The 20,106-nt window shown below is 40.6% G+C and overlaps 1 protein-coding gene across 6 annotated transcripts in view; it reads left to right on the top strand.

The window, feature by feature from the left end:
• BCL2L13 (BCL2 like 13) overlaps positions 1 to 20,106 on the top strand; it is a 50,376-nt gene that overhangs the window by 18,043 nt on the left and 12,227 nt on the right. Inside the window, exons 3-6 of one of the 6 annotated variants that reach the window (XR_002314361.2) lie at positions 8,949 to 9,056; positions 11,624 to 11,780; positions 15,345 to 15,414; positions 16,215 to 16,297. Coding sequence is in view for 2 of the 6 variants with exons in the window: in XM_020896541.2 (XP_020752200.1) it covers positions 8,949 to 9,056; positions 11,624 to 11,780; positions 15,345 to 15,414 (335 nt within the window). In the remaining 4 variants the exon portion in view is untranslated. Of the gene's footprint in view, positions 1 to 8,948; positions 9,057 to 11,623; positions 11,781 to 15,321; positions 15,415 to 16,214; positions 16,298 to 20,106 lie in introns of those variants that run through there. The other 5 variants (XR_011482901.1, XM_020896541.2, XM_070453281.1 and 2 more) reach the window with 5 other exon arrangements.

Here is a 20,106-nt window from a genome sequence, read left to right on the forward strand (position 1 = left end):
GCACTGCCCCACACCTGCTGAACCAGGTGCTCTGTGGGGCCTGGGAACCTGTATATTTAATTATTGCTTCATTATTGTTTATTATTCTCTTGGTACTTCTAATGTGCCCCAGTTTTGGGAACCATAGATTTAGAAAACATTCTTGCTCTCAGAGGTCTAGGCCATACATACAGCTGTTCTAAGCTTGTTGATCTGATACTCATTTGAGTGCATTTTGGGGCTGGAATATGATGGTTGCTGACTCACCTGACCTTTTCTTTGACATTGAGATGGGTGGAATTTAAGTGTGATAAAGTTTGTTTGTCTTTGAAATATTTTTCTGGATTTATAGTGCAGGATTTATGCTGCATTGGTCCTATGTGTAGCTCTGTGTTTTTGAAAGTCAGGGTGGAGTGGGGGTTGATTAAACGATGTCCTTTTGAAAGTCAGGGTGGACCGGGGTTGATTAAAAGAAAATCAGTGAATCTGTCTATGTCATTGGTTAGCTGAAGAAATAGCCTTTTGTATCCTGACAGCAGTAGACTTTTTACTGGTTTAGGTTTTCCACATGGCTTATTATCAAGTATGACAACTTGTCATGTGTAATTAGTATCACATTAGTCTCATGAGAATAGGTATGCCTTTAATCAGCTGCTTTTCTTTAATCTGACAGAATGAAGCATATGGTAACCAAGACATTGTCATTTTCTTTGTGGCATGGTGGTGGTATTGGGAGTGGTGTGATGGGTGTGGGGATGTGTATATGTTTTAGGCATGCAGATTTTCCTAAAAGAGGCAGATGGCAAATAAGGCATTCATATATTACCTATTTTTCATTCATTATACTTCAGAAATTATAATCATATGTTTCTGAATTTAGTAATAATGTTTCTTATCAGAATGTCTACTTTCTAATATAATTTCTATATAATTTATTTGTGCCTGGGCGAGTCATCTAAATTTGCTAAGTCCCATATTCTTCGTATGAGATGGGTGGACTAACCCTGACCATTTCGGATTTAAAATTCTGTGATTCAGACATTGGTGAAGACCCTCATGAACATTAGATGATGGTTGAGGTCTTATTCTTGCCGTCCCTCCTCCGAAGTTTCCTCCGTCACAGGCTGGCACCATAAATGTTCTTGTTACTGTCCTGTGTATGTGGTTCACCTGTATTCCTACTCTCTTTCATTAAATGACTATTCATTTTCTTTATTTCTTTTAATCTTTTAAAGTATTTGAGGTAGCCTCAAAATATGCTGATAACTTTTACAAATCCCTCTGAATCTGTTAATAAGTTTCATTTTATTGTCTCCTTTCTTGTGTCCTTTCTTCCCAGCAAGGTTGTTGGGTTATACATTGTAATCCTTTGAGTCTTCATCACAGAGACAGTGACAGCTGTTGATGTCAAATATTCGTGTACGTTTTTAGTTCTTACTTGATATAAGTCTAGGACCAAGGGACTAGCTCAAATAGTTTGTAATCAGGTCAGACTAATGATAATAAACTATAAAATCATTGGTACAAAAAGATAGTGTATATATAAGTATTAAACTGTGTGGCACAGGTTAAATGATATACATGTTCAGGTGTCAGTGATACTTAAGTAGTCAGTGAAGATACTGTGGAAAAGTAGAGAGACTTAAATTGGTCGTTGCAGGGAGTTCCCTCGTGGTCCAGTGGTGAGGACTTGGCGCTTTCACTCCTGAGGGCCTGGTTCAGTCCCTGGTCAGGGAACTGAGATCCTGCAAGCCATGTAACATGGCCAAAAAAAAAAAAGAGAAATTGGTCCTTGCAGGGTGGACAGAAGTAAATAACCAGGAAAAGGAAGAGTCCAGGTTAGGTAAAAATGTCTTTTTTTGTTAGTGAATAAATTGGCAGTGAGTTCCTACTGGGTGGGAAGAAGAATTACTTTTTTTTAATAGGAATTAATTTTTTAAAATTTTACACCATGTATCATTTAATGTGGCTTGTAATTAGAACAGAATGGAAGTAAGTAAGTTGTAATGAAATCAGAATAGGAAGACTGTACATTTCCACAGTGGGAGCAGTAGATCACAGGCATGTCGTCTGTAGGGTCCGTACAGTCACCTGAGTGCTGAGCAGTGAGCTTGGTTCAGAGGCACAGCCAAAGCCAAGTGGAGGTGGGCAGTAGTTCCTTCTTGTCCATGGGAGTATGCTCCAGGATTCTCAGGTGGTGCTGGCTGCCACCAGACCCTGCGTGTTCTCCTGTAGTCATGGGTGAGTAGCTGACATGGGCTGTACAGGCCGGTCTCAAGACCCCTCCATATTTCTTCACACTAGTCAGAATGGTGTGCGGTGTAAAATTAATGAATTTTGTTTGTAAAATTTTCTGTGCAGTATTTGGAACAGGGGCTGATGTAGTTAGCTGAAACTGCAAAGGGAACTACTGTATTTAGTTCCCAGAAGAAGCTATGCTATTTTAAGGGGAATGTTATTCTTTAAGAGAATTGTTTTTCACTTAGAGCTTTATTACATAGGACACAAAGAAATGCAGTAGGCACTGTCAATATCAAATAGAGTGTTACATTTCAAAACTCTTGTCTTTTTGTGGAATTCTGGATAAAAGCTAAGGAAATGGCACTAAAGTGCACTCCGTTGAAACAGATAGTTGATACTGTCTGGGGATTTTTCTGATGATCCAGCTTAATTTGAGGATAAATTCTAGAATTCATAGAATGGAGAGACTGCCTCTTATGTGAGGAAACCTTATAAAAAGTTTACCTGGCAGGCTGTATTGACTGGCAAGAGTCTGTTTCTGAGTAAGAACAGGTCAGGAGCAAGCTAGCAGATGTTGAGTTTGAGATGATTTTGCATAACTTACAAAGGGCTGACTCAAGCTTTTCAGCCTGGTGTTTACCCTGCTTCTGTTGTGGAAATACATTTGAAGAATTTCTCTTAAAAGCACTCTGTTCGCTGTAGCTCGTGGCAGTGACTGACCAAAATTCTTGCATTGTTGAGCATGGCAGAGATTAGTTGAGCCCAGAGAAAGTTTGAAGTCGAGTCCCTTAGAGGTAGGTCACATTGGGAAAAGTAGAACACCAGGGACCTTTTGGTATTTAGGACTGTAGCTTCCTGATGAAATGTCTCAGACAAATTTATTGTGAAATGTACCCTTATAGTTTAAAAGTTAACTTTTCTTCTGCATTTTTTGATATTAAATTTTGTTGGACATGTGTTTAGGAAAAGATACATTTTAGGTTTAGATCAATTGATATTAAGCCCTAAGCCTTTCTCTGTTGCAGCAGTTGGAGAACAAGAGTATAACTGCTGGTGTTAAAACAGATGCTTTGGCATTATGTAAACTGAAGGTTATTCCTGCTGGTCCAGACTTTCAGTGTACTGAAAGCACGTTCTGTTTGAAGATGGTTAATTAGGAATCCATGGTGAGCTGATTCTGTGCACGCTGTGCAATGTTAACAACGTTTAGAGGTTCAGAAGGGGTGGTGAGTGGGGTCGTTATCTATAGAGCATTTTTTTAAGGTGTGTTAATTGTTTGGCTGTGCTGGGTCTTTGTAGCCTTGTGCGGGCTTTTCTCTAGTTGCAGTGAGCGGGGCTGCCCTCTAGGTGTGGTGCTCAGGCTTCTCTTGCTGCGGAGCACAGCCTTTAGATGCAGGCTCAGCACTTGTGCATGGACTCAGTTGCTCTGCAGAATGTGGTATCCTCCTGGACCAGGGATTTAACTCATGTCCCCTGCATTGGCAGGCAGACTCTTAACCCCTGGACCACGAGGGAAGCCCTCTATTGAGCATTTTTGATATGGTGGAACTTAACTTACTTATCTCTTTGCCCTTGACAGCTTCCCTTTGTGGCAGGTATTGTTTTCCTGTTTGTTTGTTTGTTTAGTTCTACCACTTTATTACTACCAACCCATCTCCCTCCACCCTCGTGCACACATGCTCAGTCATGTAATCCCATGGACTGCAGCCCGCCAGGCTCCTCTGTCCATGGACTTTTCCAGGCAAGAATACTGGAGTGGGTTGCCATTTCCTTCTCCATGTTTTCCTGTTTAAGTAACAGCACAGGTTCAAGAAGGCTATTTTCCTTGCCTGAGGTCCTGTATAATGAACTGGAATGCTTGGCTGGAAAACTTTCCTTCCCCTCTATTGAGATGCCTTCCAGAAAGCCAGAAGGAAGAGAGAGAATTTCTTTGAAAGAAATAAGATTAGCCCACAATAATATTCTGATTTGTGTTTGCCTTATCTTAATAATGTTGCATATGTTCTGGAAGCCACTTTACTGACTAGTGTGATTATATTAGTCAGTGCCATTGTAGAGCCATCTGAACTACAAGTTACTTTTAAAAGGAAAACCTGTTTTAATTATAACCACCTTTAGTTTATTACAAGTCTGTCTGTAAGTGAACTAAGCCAGTCCCTAATACACAAACGCTATCTGATTGCACTTAGGTAAAGTCCTTCAAGTAGTCACAATTATACAGTGAAAGCACAGTGGTGGTTGCCAAGGGCTGAAGAGAGGAGGCAATGGAGAGTTACTGTTTAATGGGTCTGAAGTTTCAGTTTTACAAAATGAAGAGCTCTGGAGGTGGATGGCAGTGATGGCTGTACAACATTATGAGTGTATTTAATACCACTGAATTGTAGACTTAAAAATGATAAGATGGTAAAATTTGTTAGGTGTGTTTTACCAGAGTAAAACAAAAAGCCCATACGCCAAGATAGATTTTTATGCTTGACCTGAATTTATAAAGATTACCCTCCTCATAGGATACATTGTCTTCCAATTTTGCATAAGATTGTTTTTGTTTTATGTAATTAAAAAACTTACCGGCTTTATTAGGAATTAACAAAAATTGCATATATTTAAGGTGTACAGTGTGATGGTTTCATATAAACATTCATTGTGAAGTGATTGCCACAAGCAGGCTAATTACCATTCTTTTTTTTTTAATCACCCCCACCCCTCTCCCTTCTGGTAGCTACCTGTTTGTTCTCTATGAGTTTGTTCCTGTTTTGTTAAATTTGCTCATTTGTTTTGTTTTTTAGATTCCATATATAAATGAAATCATATGGTATTTGTCTTTGTCTGACTTCTTTCACTTAGCATAATATCCTCTAGGCCCATCCATGTTGTCACAGATGGCAGGATTTCATTCTTTTTTAGTGTCTGAATAGTTGAGTTAGGTTCAGTTCAAAGAGTCTGAAAGAGTCGCACAGTTGGACGTGACTGAGCGACTGAACTGATACACACCCGTGTTCACTGCAGCTCTCTCTACAGTAGTCAGGTATGGAAACCACCTCAGTGTCCGTCAGCAGACAAACTGATGGATACAGAAGATGTGGTACATGTATGGTGGGATACTGTCCATGGGGTTCTCACCGCAAGAATGCTGAAGTGGATGAGACGGTTGGATGGCATCACCAACTCAATAGACATGAGTTTGAGTAAACTCCGGGAGTTGGTGATAGACAGGGAGGCCTAGTGTGCTGCAGTCCATGGGGTCACAAAGAGTTGGACACGACTGAGCAACTGAACCGAACTGAACTGTTCAGCCACTAAAAAAGAATAAAATCCTGCCATCTGTGACAACATGGATGGGCCTAGAGGGTATTATGCTGGGTGAAAGAAGTCAGACAAAGATAAATACCGTATGATTTCACTTATATATGGAATCTAAAAAATGAAACAACAAATATAACAAAATAGAAACAGACTCATCCAGCCATCTCATCCATTTCAGTATTTAAAGTCCAACTCTCACATCCATACATGACTACTGGAAAAGCTATAGCTTTGACTAGACAGACCTTTGTTGGCAAAGTAATGTCTCTGCTTTGTAATATGCTGTCTAGGTTGGTCATAGCTTTTCTTCCAAGGAGCAAGTGTCTTTTAATTTCTTGGCTGCAGTCACCATCTGCAGTGATTTTGGAGCCCAAAAAATAAAAGTCTGTCACTGTTTCCATTGTTTCTCTATTTGTCATGAAGTGATGGGACCAGCTGCCATGATCTTAGTTTTCTGAATGTTGTTTTCAACCAACTTTTTCACTCTCCTCTTTCACTTTCATCAAAAGGGTCTTTAGTTCTTCTTTGCTTTTTGACATAAAGGTGGTATCATCTGCATATCTGAGGTTATTGATATTTCTCCCAGCCATCTTGATTCCAGCTTGTGATTTATCCAGCCCAGCATTGCTCTTGGTGTACTCTGCATAGAAGTTAAATAAGCAGGATGACAGTATACAGCCGTGACATACTCCTTTCCCCATCTGGAACCAGTCTGTTGTTCCATGTCCAGTTCCAGCTGTTGCTTCTTGACCTGCATATGGATTTCTCAGGAGGCAGGTCAGGTGGTCTGGTGTTCCCATCTCTTTAAGAGTTTTCTACTGTTTGTTGTGATCCACACAATCAAATGCTTTGGCTTAGTCAATAAAGCAGAAGTAGAGTTTTTCTGGAACTCTCTTGCTTTTTTGATGATCCAGCGGGTGTTGACAATTTGATCTCTGGTTCCTCTGCCTTTTCTAAATCCAGCTTGAACATCTGGAAGTTCACAGTTCATGTACTGTTGAAGCCTGATTTGGAGAATTTTGAGCATTACTTTGCTAGTGTGTGAGATGAGTGTAATTCTGCAATAGTTTGAGCATTCTTTGGCATTGCCTTTCTTTGGGATTGGAATGAAAATAGACCATTTTCAATCCTGTGGCCACTGCTAAGTTTTCCAAACTTGCTGGCATAGTGAGTGCAGCACTTTCACAGTATCATCTTTTAGGATTTGAAATAGCTCAGCTGGAATTCCATTCCCTCCACTAGCTTTGTTCATAGTGATGCTTCCTAAGGCCCACTTGACTTCACATTCCAGGATGTCAGGCTCTAGGTGAGTGATCACTCTTTTGTGGTTATCTGGGTCATGAAGATCTTTTTTGTATAGTTCTTCTGTGTATTCTTGCCACCTCTTCTTAATATCTTTTGGTTCTTTTAGGTCCGTACCATTTCTGTCCTTTATCGTGCCCATCTTTGCATGAAATGTTCACTTGATATCTCTAATTTTCTTGAAAAGATCTCTAGTCTTTTCCTGTTCTATTGTTTTCATCTAGTTCTTTGCATTGATCACTGAGGAAGGCTTTCTCATCTCTCCTTGCTGTTCTTTGGAACTCATATTCAAATGGGGTATATCTTTCCTTTTCTCCTTTGCATTTTGCTTCTCTTCTCTTCTCAGCTATTTGTATCTCCTCAGGCAATCATTTTGCCTTTTTGCATTTCTTTTTCTTCAGGGTATGTGTGTGTGTGTGTGTATGAAAGTTGCTCAGTAGTGTCTGACTCTGTGACCATGGACTATGCAGTCAGTCCATGGAATTCTCCAGGCCAGAATACTGGAGTGGGGAGTCTTTCCCTTCTCCAGGGGATCTTCCCAACCCAGGGGTCAAACCCAGGTCTCCAACATTGCAGACCAATTCTTTACCAGCTGAGCCACAAGGGAAGCCCCGTGTATATATATGTATACACACATATATCTTTTTGAATTATTTTCTTCAGCATAATATCTAGAAGTGGAATTGTTGGATACTATGGTAGTGTGTTTTTAACTTTTTGAGGAACCTCTGTATTGGTTTCCATATTGACTGTATCAGTTACAGCCACATGTATCATCTCCATTTTCATCGACAGTGTACCACCTTGCCAGTATTTGTTATTTACTGTCTCTTTGGTAATAGCCATTTTAACAGGTGTGAGGTGATAATCTCAGTGTGGCTTTGATTTGCATTTTCCTGGTATTTAGTGATGTTGAACATCTTTTCATGTGCCTGGTGGCGTCTTTGTGTCTTTGGAAATACCTATTGAGGTCTTTTGCCCGATTTAAATTGAGGTTTTTCTTTTCTTTTTTTTTTTTTTAATTTCCAGCTGTATGTGTTCTTTATATATGCCAGATATTATCGTTTGCAAATATCTTCTATTCATTAGGCTGCCTTTATGCTTTGCACATGGTTTTCTTCACCATGCGAAGGCTTTTTAGTTTGATGTAGTCCCATTGTTCATTTTTGCTTTTGTTCACTTGCCTGAGGAGACATAGCCAAAAAAATAATGCTAAGATCCATGTCAAAGTGCATACTGCCTGTTTTCTTCTAGAATTTTATGGTTTCAGGTCTTATAAATCTTTAATCCATGGATTTAGGGTTGTGTTTTCATTTTCATTGGTCTCCAGGCATTTTTGATTTCCATTTTGATTTCTTCAGTGATCCATTGGTTACTTAGTAGCATATTGTTGTAGGTAATGTTTTAAAATTTTTATTTATGTAGTTTCAACTAAGATATTTACATAGGCAGAAATGTTAAATGAAATGTCATTTAACCAGATATATATTAACCGTGACCATGAGGGGATCCTTTCTGTTGCATTTCTGGTAGAAATACCTAAGGAATTTTATAATTTCCACGACAAAAAAAAACCCTTTTGAGGATCTGAGTTTTATTTTGGTTAGTCCTCTTTGTTTTCCTTTCTGTGCTACAGACTAAACCCTTCCTTTCCTTTTACTGCATGAGAGTAGCTTTTGCCTCACACTTGGTTATGTTCATGGTTTTCCTAAGTTGAAAGATAGAAATGCTTTGTTGATCATGGGCCTTCTCTTGGACTGCAGTTTGTATGAAGATATGAAGGTAAGGGAACATGATAGCCTTTCAGGTTTTCCTCTCTATTATGTCAGAAATGTTTCTGAGCTGTCATCTTCCTGGCAGCCCAACCGGAGGACGAGGACACAGGCTGAATTGATGGTTCTGTCCTTACACTGGCCTGAGGCCTGAGCTCCAATCACAGCTTCTCCAGGGATGGGCTAGTGGTGCAGCCTGTCTGGCCTCAGCCGCCTCATTTTTACGATTCTCCTAGCCCCTGGGCATGATAATAAGTTTTGATTTTGTACTTCCTGACTTAATCCTTAAACATCCTACCCATGTCCTAATGTTTTCTGTCTTTCTATAGTAACCTTTCTTGTTGCTTTCAGGGGTTCAGCAAGATACAGTTTCACAATCTCTGGATCAAGAAGTTTTATTAAAAGTTAAAACTGAAATTGAAGAAGAGCTCAAATCCCTGGACAAAGAAATTTCTGAAGGTCTCTCTATTCTTATTTCCTAGTTAATTAGTGTGTCTGTTTGGTGTGGTTTCATTTGTTTTTTTACATTTGAGTGTTCACAACATTACATAACTTCTTGGGTCTAGGATTATAGTGGTGAAACTAGAAGGTACCTTTTCCTTTCCTGGGGGGTCTGTTTATATTAATAAGTTTCCAAAATATACCCAGCAGATGAGATGGACCCTTTTTTGGTGGTAAGTATTGGACTCAATAGTCATGTTAAGGTACTTGCCATTCAGTGTGATTTATCTTTGTATTAATAACATTAGAGAGAGAGCTGTCAGTGTGCTGCCTTCATTCTCATGCATATATTGTAGATGGTGGTCGCAGCAGTGTGCCTGTGATTTTATGGCCTCAGACTTTGTGCTTAACGTTAAATTGAAAACTTTAAGAATCCATATATCAAACAAAGATTTACTCAGTCTTTCCCTTATTATGGAGGGGAGCATTTGGGTTCTTTATTTTTTAAAAAATTATTTTTATTTTACTTTTGGCTCTGCTGGGTCTTCGTGGCTGCACGCAGGCTGTCTCTAGTTATGGTGAGGGGGTGTGCTCTTCACTGTGGTGCGTTCTCTCACTACAGAGCGCAGGCTCCAGGGCGTGCAGGCTCACAGTTGTGGAGCAGGGGCCCAGTTGCTCTGTGGCAGGTAGAATTTTCCCAGACCAGGGATTGAACCCGTGTCCCCTGCATTGCAGGCGGATTCTTAACCACTGTACCACCAGAGCAGTGCTGGGTTATATCTTGCTTTGCTTTCCATAAATAATTTTTGAAGCTTTATTGAGATACATACCAAAAATTTATCCATTTTAAAGGTACACAATTCAGTGGTTAATATATTCACAGAATTGTACAACCATCAGCACAGTCTAAAATTAGAACATTGTTAACAACCCCCAAAGAAACACTGTATAAGTTAACAGTGACTTCCCATCTGCTCCCACTCCCCCACCATACTCATCCCCAACTAATCTGCTTTCTGTCTCCATACATTTTCCTGTGAGGTTCTACATGTAAATGGAATCATGCACTGAGTAGTGGTTTGTTACTGGCTTCTTTCACTTAGCACAGTATTTTCAAGGGTCATTCACACATACACACTTTTTTTTTTTTTTTATTTGATAAGATTTATTTGAGTGATTTGATTTATTTAATTTTGATAGATTTGATGGAATGGGATGGGATTGATTTGATTTGACTGAATAACAGGGACTGTTGTAAATCAGCGTTTAGGGATGTGGTGTTGGGCTGTCGGGGGAAGCTCTCTGGGACCCTGTGATTAGGTCTCAGTCTTTAGTGAGCTTATGCCTCTGGGCTGTGAACTTCATGCCAATTTCTGAGTTTTTTCCCCTCCCCCTCAGGTGAGATAGGATGGCTAGAGTAGCAGGTTGGAATTGAAATTGGAAATAGGCATACCTCAGAGACACTGTGGGTTTGCTTTCAGACCACTGCAGTAGAGTAGATGTTTTTAATAAAAAATTACATGAATTTTTTGGGTTCTCAGTGCATATGAAAGTTATATTGGCAACGTACTGTATTAATTGTAAAGTAGCATTGACTGGATTTACTTGATTTATTGATGGGATTAATCCAGTGGGATAGATTAGATTGGATTATGGATCCAATTACAATTATGAATGGATCGTATTGATGGGATTTGATTGATTTGATTTGCTTCCCTACACTGCTTGTAGGATCATAGTTCTCCAACCAGGGATCAAATCTAAATCTAGGCCGCTGACAGTGAAAGTATTGGTCCTAACTAGTGGACCAAAGAATTCCCTGCCCAGTAATTTTTAACAAGAAAAAATAGAAATCATGTCTATAAATCAGCTCCATTAGTAAGGAAAGAATATAAATATAAATTTATAGAAATCCAGAAACCTAACATTAATCTTCTTTTGTTTTCCTTTCCTGACATTTTTAGCTGATTGATGCTACAAACAGGATGCAGGGTAGATTCCCAGGACAGCATGCAGCTTGTCCCCACTCCCAGGGGTTATCCGTGCTGTCTGCTTCCTGGACCAGCGTGGGTTATTACTGTGGTCAGAGCAGGGCTACGGCTGTGTAACAGGGAGTGAGGAGTGGAGGAGGGGCTGGTTGTGTGGGTGGGCGGTGTCCATACCTATAAAACATGTCCGTGTTGTGGTTTAAAAGTTTGCTCTGAGAGGGAATGAAGCTCATGAGGTCCTCTGAGGTGGAAAAACTGATGAGAATCTGGTTTAAGAAGAGCCACGTTTCTAGAGGCAAAAATAAATCATCAGACCCCCTGGGTGATGGGCTGGGAAAGCCTCTCCTTCACCATCTTGGTCGGAACGGGTCTGCAGTCATTCACAAAGCTGGTCTGTGCATTTTGATGTGTCAGGTTAGCCTTTTTCTTCTCTTGAAACTGAGATTTTCCATAAAAATCTTTCTTTAACAATTGTCTGACATTTTGCAGTGGCTTACTCTTCGTTGTGGTTCCCAGTAGTCCGCATAGTGATCCCCTGGGCTTACAGCACAACGTCTCACCTGCTCATTCATGAGGGTGCTCCTTTTGCTTCTTCAGCCTTCGCCAGCACGGGCTTCGACCGCCACACCTCGCCCGTGTTCAGCCCCGCGAACCCGGACAGCTCCGTGGAGGACTGCCTGGCCCACCTTGGGGAGAAGGCGGCGCAGGAGCTGCAGGCACCTCTGCTCGGGGCCTTGCAGACGCTGCTCAGCGGGTGAGTGCCCCTTGGGCAAGTCCCCGCACTCCGCGCTCTGAAGGCGCCTCATTTTAGGTGAACTGTGTCACTTTTCCCACTTGACTTCATTGTTTCCTTTTTTGCTTTCCCTAATCCTCTCCTTTTTCATTTTGAGCAGTGATTTAATTGTTCCAGCATGAATTTGACTGTATTATTTGTTGGACTGTCTGGCTTCAACAGATGCTTTCCCTGGTTGTAACCACAGGCTGTTTCACTGGTCCTAAGCGCTTTTTACCCCCGCGCTCATGGCCAGCATGACTGGAATGGCTGGGGCCCACGCACGGTGCGGTGGGGGTGGCACCGTGTCAGCTTGGGGCGCCCGGATGTGACTCAGCTTCGAGTTGCACACCTGCCCGTGGTGCGTCTGCCACACTCCTGCTGTGGGGACTTCTCTTCCAGCTGTCAGCCAGAAGCAGGAAGCTCAGCGTGGAAGTCTGCTAATGTAAAGCCAAGTCATTTATTGAAGATCTTAAAAATTCCTTTCCCTTAATTCTTTGCTTAGAATCGCTAAGAAATTGGTATGAATTAGAAAAAAATGTCTGTTTTAATAAAGATTGACTGCTGCTAAAACAAGGTGAAGACAGTTCCTTCACTAAAAGGTCCAGTATTCAGGTGCCAAGTCACTGTTGTAGTAGGTGATCCTTTACCTTGACAAAGTAAAGTGTGTATGTTACCATTTGTTAGAAGGAAGCAATTTGAGTTTAAGGAGAATTCAGTTTGTTTCTTCCCATTCTGGTGACATGAGCAAATGTAAAAATCCAAGCTATACATAGGAAACAGTGAAATGAAAATCATATCTAGATTTTCTTAAGTTTATAATAGAAAGTTTTAAAAATAAATGTGGAGACAAGATCTTGGCTGTGGGAATTACAACTTCCACAGGAAATTTGGAGGTGCAGCCCAGCAGTGGATTATGAAGTGTTTGTGGGGGGCGGATTCGGTTAGGCAGTTTCCAAGCTTCTGACCCCAGAGGAGCCATACTTTCATTTAGTTTATATGTTGAGATTTCATCTTAGATTTGAAGAAACCTGCTGTTTGGCCAAAATAAACATAGAAAACTTATAAAAGTGGTTAGGACTGGGAGTAAAGTAACTGAGAAGCATGAGGTAAAAAATTGTTCCCAACCTTGATGCAGATTATTTGTGTCAATCATTTCCTTCCATCTTAGTTTCTGTTAGTTACCGGGGATATTTTCAGTTCTCTGAGAAACAGTATAGTTTTATATATGTAAAAATATGTGAAGGACAGGATTATATGTTTTCGGAGTCCTTTTCATGATCCACAGGAAAAGATTGTACCTTTTCATTGCAAAGTAAATTATATTTTTAAAAGTATAGTCTTGGATGAATATTTGTTTTGTTTTCCCCTGTAGCTTAGCAACTCTAAAAAGTTACTAATACCTTGAGAATAACTGATGATGAACTAGAAGTATTATACAGGTTGGTGGCCCTATCTTTTAAGGTGGAAAATACCACTTATTCCTCCAGTTTTGTTGAAGTAGAAAATTAATTGTGAACTCTTCACATAGCCAAGCACCAGCAATTTGAAGGTCCTTTTTTTTTTTTCAAATTGGCCTGACTGTCCAGTGGTTAGACTCTGCAGTTTCACTACCAAGGGTTCTGATTCAATCCCTAAGCCTGCAAGCCTCACAGAATGGCAAAAGAAAGAAAGAAGTTTAAATTTTAAAAAGTTCTGCTCCTCAGTTTTCTTCTTTGCAGAGTTAAAGTTGCTCATTAGATCAGGCTTGTTTTTCTATGTTTAAATTTTCCTTTGAACATTTTAATCTGCTGAATCTTTAATGTGCATGTATATGTGTACATACAACGTTTCAAATCATGTTTTAATTCTGGCGGATGCTAACGTCATTTAGCCTGATAAACTCCCCATCAGGACCCCTGTGCCGCCCAGCAGCAGCGGACAGTTCAGTTCAGGAAAGGAAGTGAAGGGACCAAGTAGAGCTGCAGGGAGCACATGAGCAGCAGATGGTAGCCTGTTTGCTGGAGTCCAGTGTCACGGCCACCTAGTGTCAGCCCAGGTCTTCCAGCTGTTCTCCGGGTACTTTAGTGGAAATGTGACAGCAGGAAGGTCGTACATAATATCTTACTAGAAAGGCGACCCATGGTCTTGGCACTTCAGTGTCCTGTGGTACACTGTCACACAGACTTACAGAAAAGGGCCACATGTGTGTCGTCAGAGCTGTTCTCTGAAACGTCCAGACCTGTGCGCTGTCCAGCAGGGAAGTGAAGGTCACATGTATGTAACTTGACATTTTCTAGCAGCCGTATTAAAAAAATTAAATGTAGATTTTAAAATATATTGTATTTAACTCAGTGTTAAAAATATTCTAGTTTTAACATGTATCCATTACAGAAATCGTTGGTGAGCTGTTGTAGGGTCTTTTTTCTTAGCGAGTCTCTGCAGTCTGGTGTGTTCCTCTCCCATCACAGTCCAGATGCTGGCCAGCTACCAGGGGCATCACTGTCATCATGACCATGTCAAAACCCTGATTGAAAACAGGAACCTTGTGGCCTTTGGAGCCAGAGTTCATTGGGTGTGAATTCCTGTTCTGTGTTGCTCTTTGCCATCTCTGTGGATTTGGGATAGTCTCTTAGCTTTTCTGAGCTTCAGTTTCTCAGTGTGTATTAGGATATAAAGCACAAATGTATTAAAATGTAAAACATAACAGTAAGCTACCAAGAAGTGTACCTGTTATACGTCTTAACTGTTCAAAAGACTGAAGTGATCAGGTTGTTCAAAGCAGAAAATGCCTTTGGAGTGAATTTTACAATTCTTTAAAAGCAGGACTCCTCTCCTTTTTTTTAACAACTGTGTTAATTCTTTGCCCACAAAAGGTGGGTGAAGGTAAATTTTTATTAAATCTGTTATGCAAGCACTTGGTGCCTTCATCTTGCTGCCACGTATCTGTTGTGGTTGTTGATTTGCACAGAAATCCAGGCTTAGAACACAGCACTCGCATCCCCTCAGTAGCTGAGTGTCTGTGTGACTGGAATGGACAGGAGAGCCTTGCCCTGGAGCTGGTGTCAGTGACTCCAGATCTAAAGTAGCGTGTTTATTTGCCTTCTTGTGCCTCCAGTTTGAAAAGTCTTCCAGTGACAGTGTCTCTGTAAAAGTTTTAAATACTTCACATTTTTGCCTTTAAAAGTTTAAATTGTTCTTTCATATTAATGAGATCATTTTTATTGTTTGCTCTTACTTGATTCTATTAATAACCTGAGTGTATATATTTATCTGCTACATAGAAATCTTGTTGGATAAAATTCAAACAATTACAAAAAATTTGTTATTTTTCTTATGTTGTGAACTGCTTTCCCAAGCTGGTAGCATAAATCTCACCTGTAGAGAATGCTTAAAGAAAAATGCATAGCAAATGGTAACAGCCAGTCTCATAGAAAATTATCTGTTGAATCATCTGTGTTACTTTAGTGCAAGTTCTACAGCAGAGTAGTGACTGTATATTTATTCATCTGGAAATTTAGAATTTTCCTTCTTTGTGACACAGATTTTTAAAAAAAATCTCTACAGGCCAGTGACATATCAGGCATATCGGGAATGTACACTGGAGACCACAGTTCATGCCAGCGGCTGGAATAAGGTATAAACCAAGTTATCTTTTCTGTTACAAGATTTTAGTGTGTTAATGATAAAGTCCAGGAGGGATTGTTAGCATTGTGTGAGAGCTTATTGTTCCATGAACCCAGCTGTGTTACGTGGGTGTATCTGATCAAGGCTGGCCCAGAACCAAGGGTGCTGTCGTGCACCATCTTCCTTCCATCTGTCCTGAGTCCCCATTATTGCTTCATTTCTCTCCAGATGGTTGTTTGCACACAGGTGAGTATGTCTTGGGGGGAAAGCACAGGCTTCGTTTGGGACAGCTTCTGGGGTTCTCACAGGAGGAGCCCTGGTTGTGCTGATGTTTACAAGGTGTCTCATGCCATGCCTCGTCTGAGTGTTGCAGCTGTCCCCTCAGAGGGGGCAGAAGGGACTTTATTAGCTTTTGTCTTGTTAGGTCAGGTGAAGAATCTGTTTTTTAAAAAAAGAGTTCTTGCTTAAGACCCTGTGACCAGTACATGTTAGAACCAGCCCTGGAGCTGAGGTCTGATTCCCACTTAAGTGTTTAGTGTCTTTGTGCTGTCCCTTGCTGTTGACCACTGTGTCAGGCTTTGTGGTCCACTTTTCACCTTGCTGAGGCAGAGTCTTGGGAGAGGTGGTCTAGGCTCATCCAGCTCACCAGGAGGAGGTCTGGCCCTTAGTGATGTGGTGCTTGGGATGAGAGAGTGCAATGCAGTTATTTTTATAAGTAGCCCCTCTACTGAGAATTATACTGCTGTAAGCCAGACTGTATGACCTCATATAGCTGATTGATGTATATTATTTTTATTCACCTTAATACAGGCTTTGGAAGCATTAGGGCATAATCATTAGCATCATGGGCCTGTAATCGGACTTGTTTCCATATCAGCTTTGCCGCTGACTAGGTGCGTATCTCAGGCCAGGTTAGTTAAGCAGGTGAGGTCTTGATGTTCACATCTGTGACATGGAGACCATACCACTAACCTCAGAAGTGTTAATAGAACTGAATGACATCATGTGTGTTGAGTGCTTGTTTTAGGGCATTGTCTGGCACCACTAGAGTGAACACTCTGCAAACAGTGGCTGTTGTGTTAGATTTGACACATGGAGCCTTGTTCCCAAACAGTCACTGTTACAGAGTTTTATTATGTTACTACTGTGAAAGAGTTGTTAGAATATCTGTTTCACTTACTTTCATGGAATAAAGCAAATCTCTCTTATGAACACTTGAAATAGATTTTATAAATAAAAGTGAGCTTGGTTATGATGTGTTTCTTTGTATATCCAACAGCAAATAATTGAGATCTCTAATATCACTAGCCTTGTCCCCTTACATTCTTCTCTGTCTAAGAGAAGATTGTCTAAGATTGTTACAGTCGACTCTTGTGTGTCTTCCTGTCCCCATCCTATGGTTATCTAAAAAAATGAAAGTAACCCCGGTTCACATTCCTTCTTCACCCATCTTTTTTTCCCATTGCCCCATTCCATGCTTTGTTTCAGTCCCTCACCTGAACCATAGGCCAGACTCCACAGGGCTTGAGCCTCCATGGGAATAGGACCTGCTCTGCAGAGTCCAGCACTGCTCTCCGAGTCCCTTGGGGCAGAAAAAGAACCCAGCTTGTCATGATAGGCAGCTGAAATGTCTCCTTCCACCCCAATCAAAATTATATCGGCTAATTTAAGCATTTAGCCCATATTTTATATTTAGCCCATACCTTGTATTTTACACAAGTATTTGCAAAATTTTGACATAACATCACTATATGAAGTGACTGTCTGATAGGTAAATGAGGCACAAATGAAAGAGTGTCCACAAAGCATGCCAGTTTCCAAGCTGAATGTCAGTTCATCTGAGTAGGGATTATAAAAGCATGTTGGTAAAATGCTCTTTAATCAAAGTAAGTGGAGGGGAAAAAAACTGGTCACAAACCCATAATAATAGAATGATTTTTTCAAAAGTTTATGTGTAAATGTAGGCTGTATAGAATGTATATACTGAGAAAAATAATTGGAATGTGTGCCAGAATATTAATAATCCATAGTAGTTATCTCAGAATTGTAGATATTCTTTAATTCTTTAATTGTAGATATCTTTAATTCTTTTTTAATATCCTCATGGTGATCTGTTTTTCCTATGAACTTACCTGCTTATAGGAAAAGAAGAAAATGACCATCAAAGAGCAAAGCCAAAGTGTTTAGTTCCTGGTGCTCACATGGTAACAAGTAGACTGTGGAAATACAGTAGCAAGGAAAAGTCCATTATTTGCCTTGGTTGATTTTTAGTGGCATATTACATCACTCATCTTTCACAGTCTTTCACTAAAACGTCAGGCGTGCACAGAGTGGAGCACACGGTGTAACAGACCTGCACCCGTGCCTTGGCCTCAGCAGCTGTCAGCCTGTGTCTGGCCTTGTTCCATCTGTTCCCCACTGTTCCCTGGATTACCTTGATGCACACCCTATAGATACATTAGTGTGTATTTCTAACACCTCAGTTATTAACAGTAATTTTAATATCATCACACAGTCTGTTCAGAATTCAAATCTTCCCAGTTGTTTCATGAAGATATTTTCCTAAGCTCATTTGAGAATTGAGATCCAAACAACGCTTATAAATAGTATTTGCCCGGCCTTCCTGTCCCTCACCGTCTCCCAGAGTTCACCCAAGTTCATGTCCATCGAGTCAGTGATGCCATCCAACCATCTCATCTTCTGCTGCCCTCTTCTCTTGCCCTCAATCTTGCCCAGCTTCAGGGTCTTTTCCAGTGTGTCAGCTCTTCGCATCAGGTGGCCAAAGTATCAGAGCTTCAGTTTCAACATCAGTCCTTCCAGTGAGTTTTCAGGATTGATCTTCCTTAGGATTGACTGGTTTGCTCTCCTTGCTGTCCATTAGGTGTACAGATGATATAGAACTCTTGTGGGTAGTAAAATGTGAAATTGATGGAAACAGTTATAGAAATACCCGTGAAGCTTTGTGACCACAGCAGTTAGATGTCAGTGGGTATGACTGTACAAAGACGATCTAAGTTACAAAGTATGAGAGTGTCATCAACCAAGTAGAAGATGCCAGCCTTATAAAAGGAAGCCTCTGCACTCACTGCATTTCAAGGAGGATGTAATTATGATGGAGAAGATTCAGGAAAGAGTAACTTAAATGATGAAAGTGGTGGAGCAGTTGCTATATGAAGAACGGACTAGAAGGTTAGATTTCAGCGTAAAAAGTAATAATGAATGAGAGGGAATACAGTTCAGGACTAAAGTTAAGACAGTGAGAGGATTACAGGCTTATCTCTAGATTATTATATCATAAAACTAGGGCAGCTACGCTTGATACGTGAAAGAGGTGAATTTTGAAAAATTAAGAGTGTTACTCTATATGGCAAGTTTGAAACATTTGCAACTCATATTTCTGAGAGGCAATAGAGCTTAAATGTGAATAACTTTAAGACATTGCATGTATTACATTACTGTGGGAAATGAGAATGTTTTGAGGTATGGAGGGCCCCAGGCCCTAGGGGTTGATGTGACATGTCTGTTGGGCTGGTTCACAGCTCCCCTCCCTGCCCCAATTGAGACTGAATTTGGAGCTGGACGAGCAGCTGTGTTCTGTTTTCAGAAGTGCTGCAGGTCTGCTTGTGCAGAGCCTCGTAGAGTCCAGTCTGCAACTCTGTTCCCCTCTGCTGGTGCTGAGAAGCGATTTTGACTGCGCTTGGGGCTAGAGTTCTTTTAGAATACCAAAAAGGAAAGATGTGTGCTTGTCACATTTTTCTTTCAGATTTTTTAATAGAGATTCCCTCGGAGCTGCTTTTACTTAAAAAAAAAAACAAAAAAACCCAGAGATTATTAGTAAGGATATAAACTCATTGTCTTTTCTGTTTGTCCTCTTCTGCAGAAATATATTGTAATCCCTCAGCTATGACCTTGGCAGGTCAGTGACAGGAAACTGGTTTCATTTCCTTTGGCGGTCCTTTTTGATGTTGTAGACAGAAGGATTTCAGGCAGATGGTTAACTGAAAATACTTGGTTCTCTTCACTGTGCAGGGGTTTTGGGGAAGGAAAGGGACTAGTTAGTCTCGGTCATGAGTTTTGATGACTTTTTAATGTTGAGCCATAAAGTCATTAGAAGTGGTAACACCTCTGGTTTTTGATGACTTGTGTAAGATGGTCCATGACTTTGGAAGTGTTGTGTTCAAATAGGTGATAAAAGGACAGGGACAATGTGCACCAAGTGCCGAAGACCCCCGCTTGAGAGTGCGTCCCCGCCCTGTCACCGCTGCGCTCTCCTCAGTCTCTGACTGTCGACAGGTTCTTAGGTGTTTTCCAGAAATACTGTAGGGCTCTGCAGTGCTCACACAAATGGTGCCGTTACTGTACATAGCCTGCTTTATCTTTTCTCACTGACAGTAAATCTTGGCAGTTGAGCAGTGCACAATCTAACACACTTTAACAGCTTCATGATATTTTTCTGGATGACCGAAACTTGACAGTGCCTGTTGGGTCATTTCCAGTCTTTAGCTGTTATAATGCCTCAGTGAATTTCCTGTACATATATAATTACACATACACATGCGTGTGTGTACACACACACAGAGGCCTGGTCGTTTTCATATAATAACATTTCTACCACCCTGTGGTATAAAACATACATGCGTTTTTCTCCAGAATTCAAGTTGAGGTCGCTGTTTATTGTCATAAAAAGGGAATTCCATAGTGA

The sequence above is a fragment of the Odocoileus virginianus genome, chromosome 23 (assembly GCF_023699985.2).
Source record: "Odocoileus virginianus isolate 20LAN1187 ecotype Illinois chromosome 23, Ovbor_1.2, whole genome shotgun sequence".
NCBI lineage: Eukaryota > Metazoa > Chordata > Mammalia > Artiodactyla > Cervidae > Odocoileus > Odocoileus virginianus.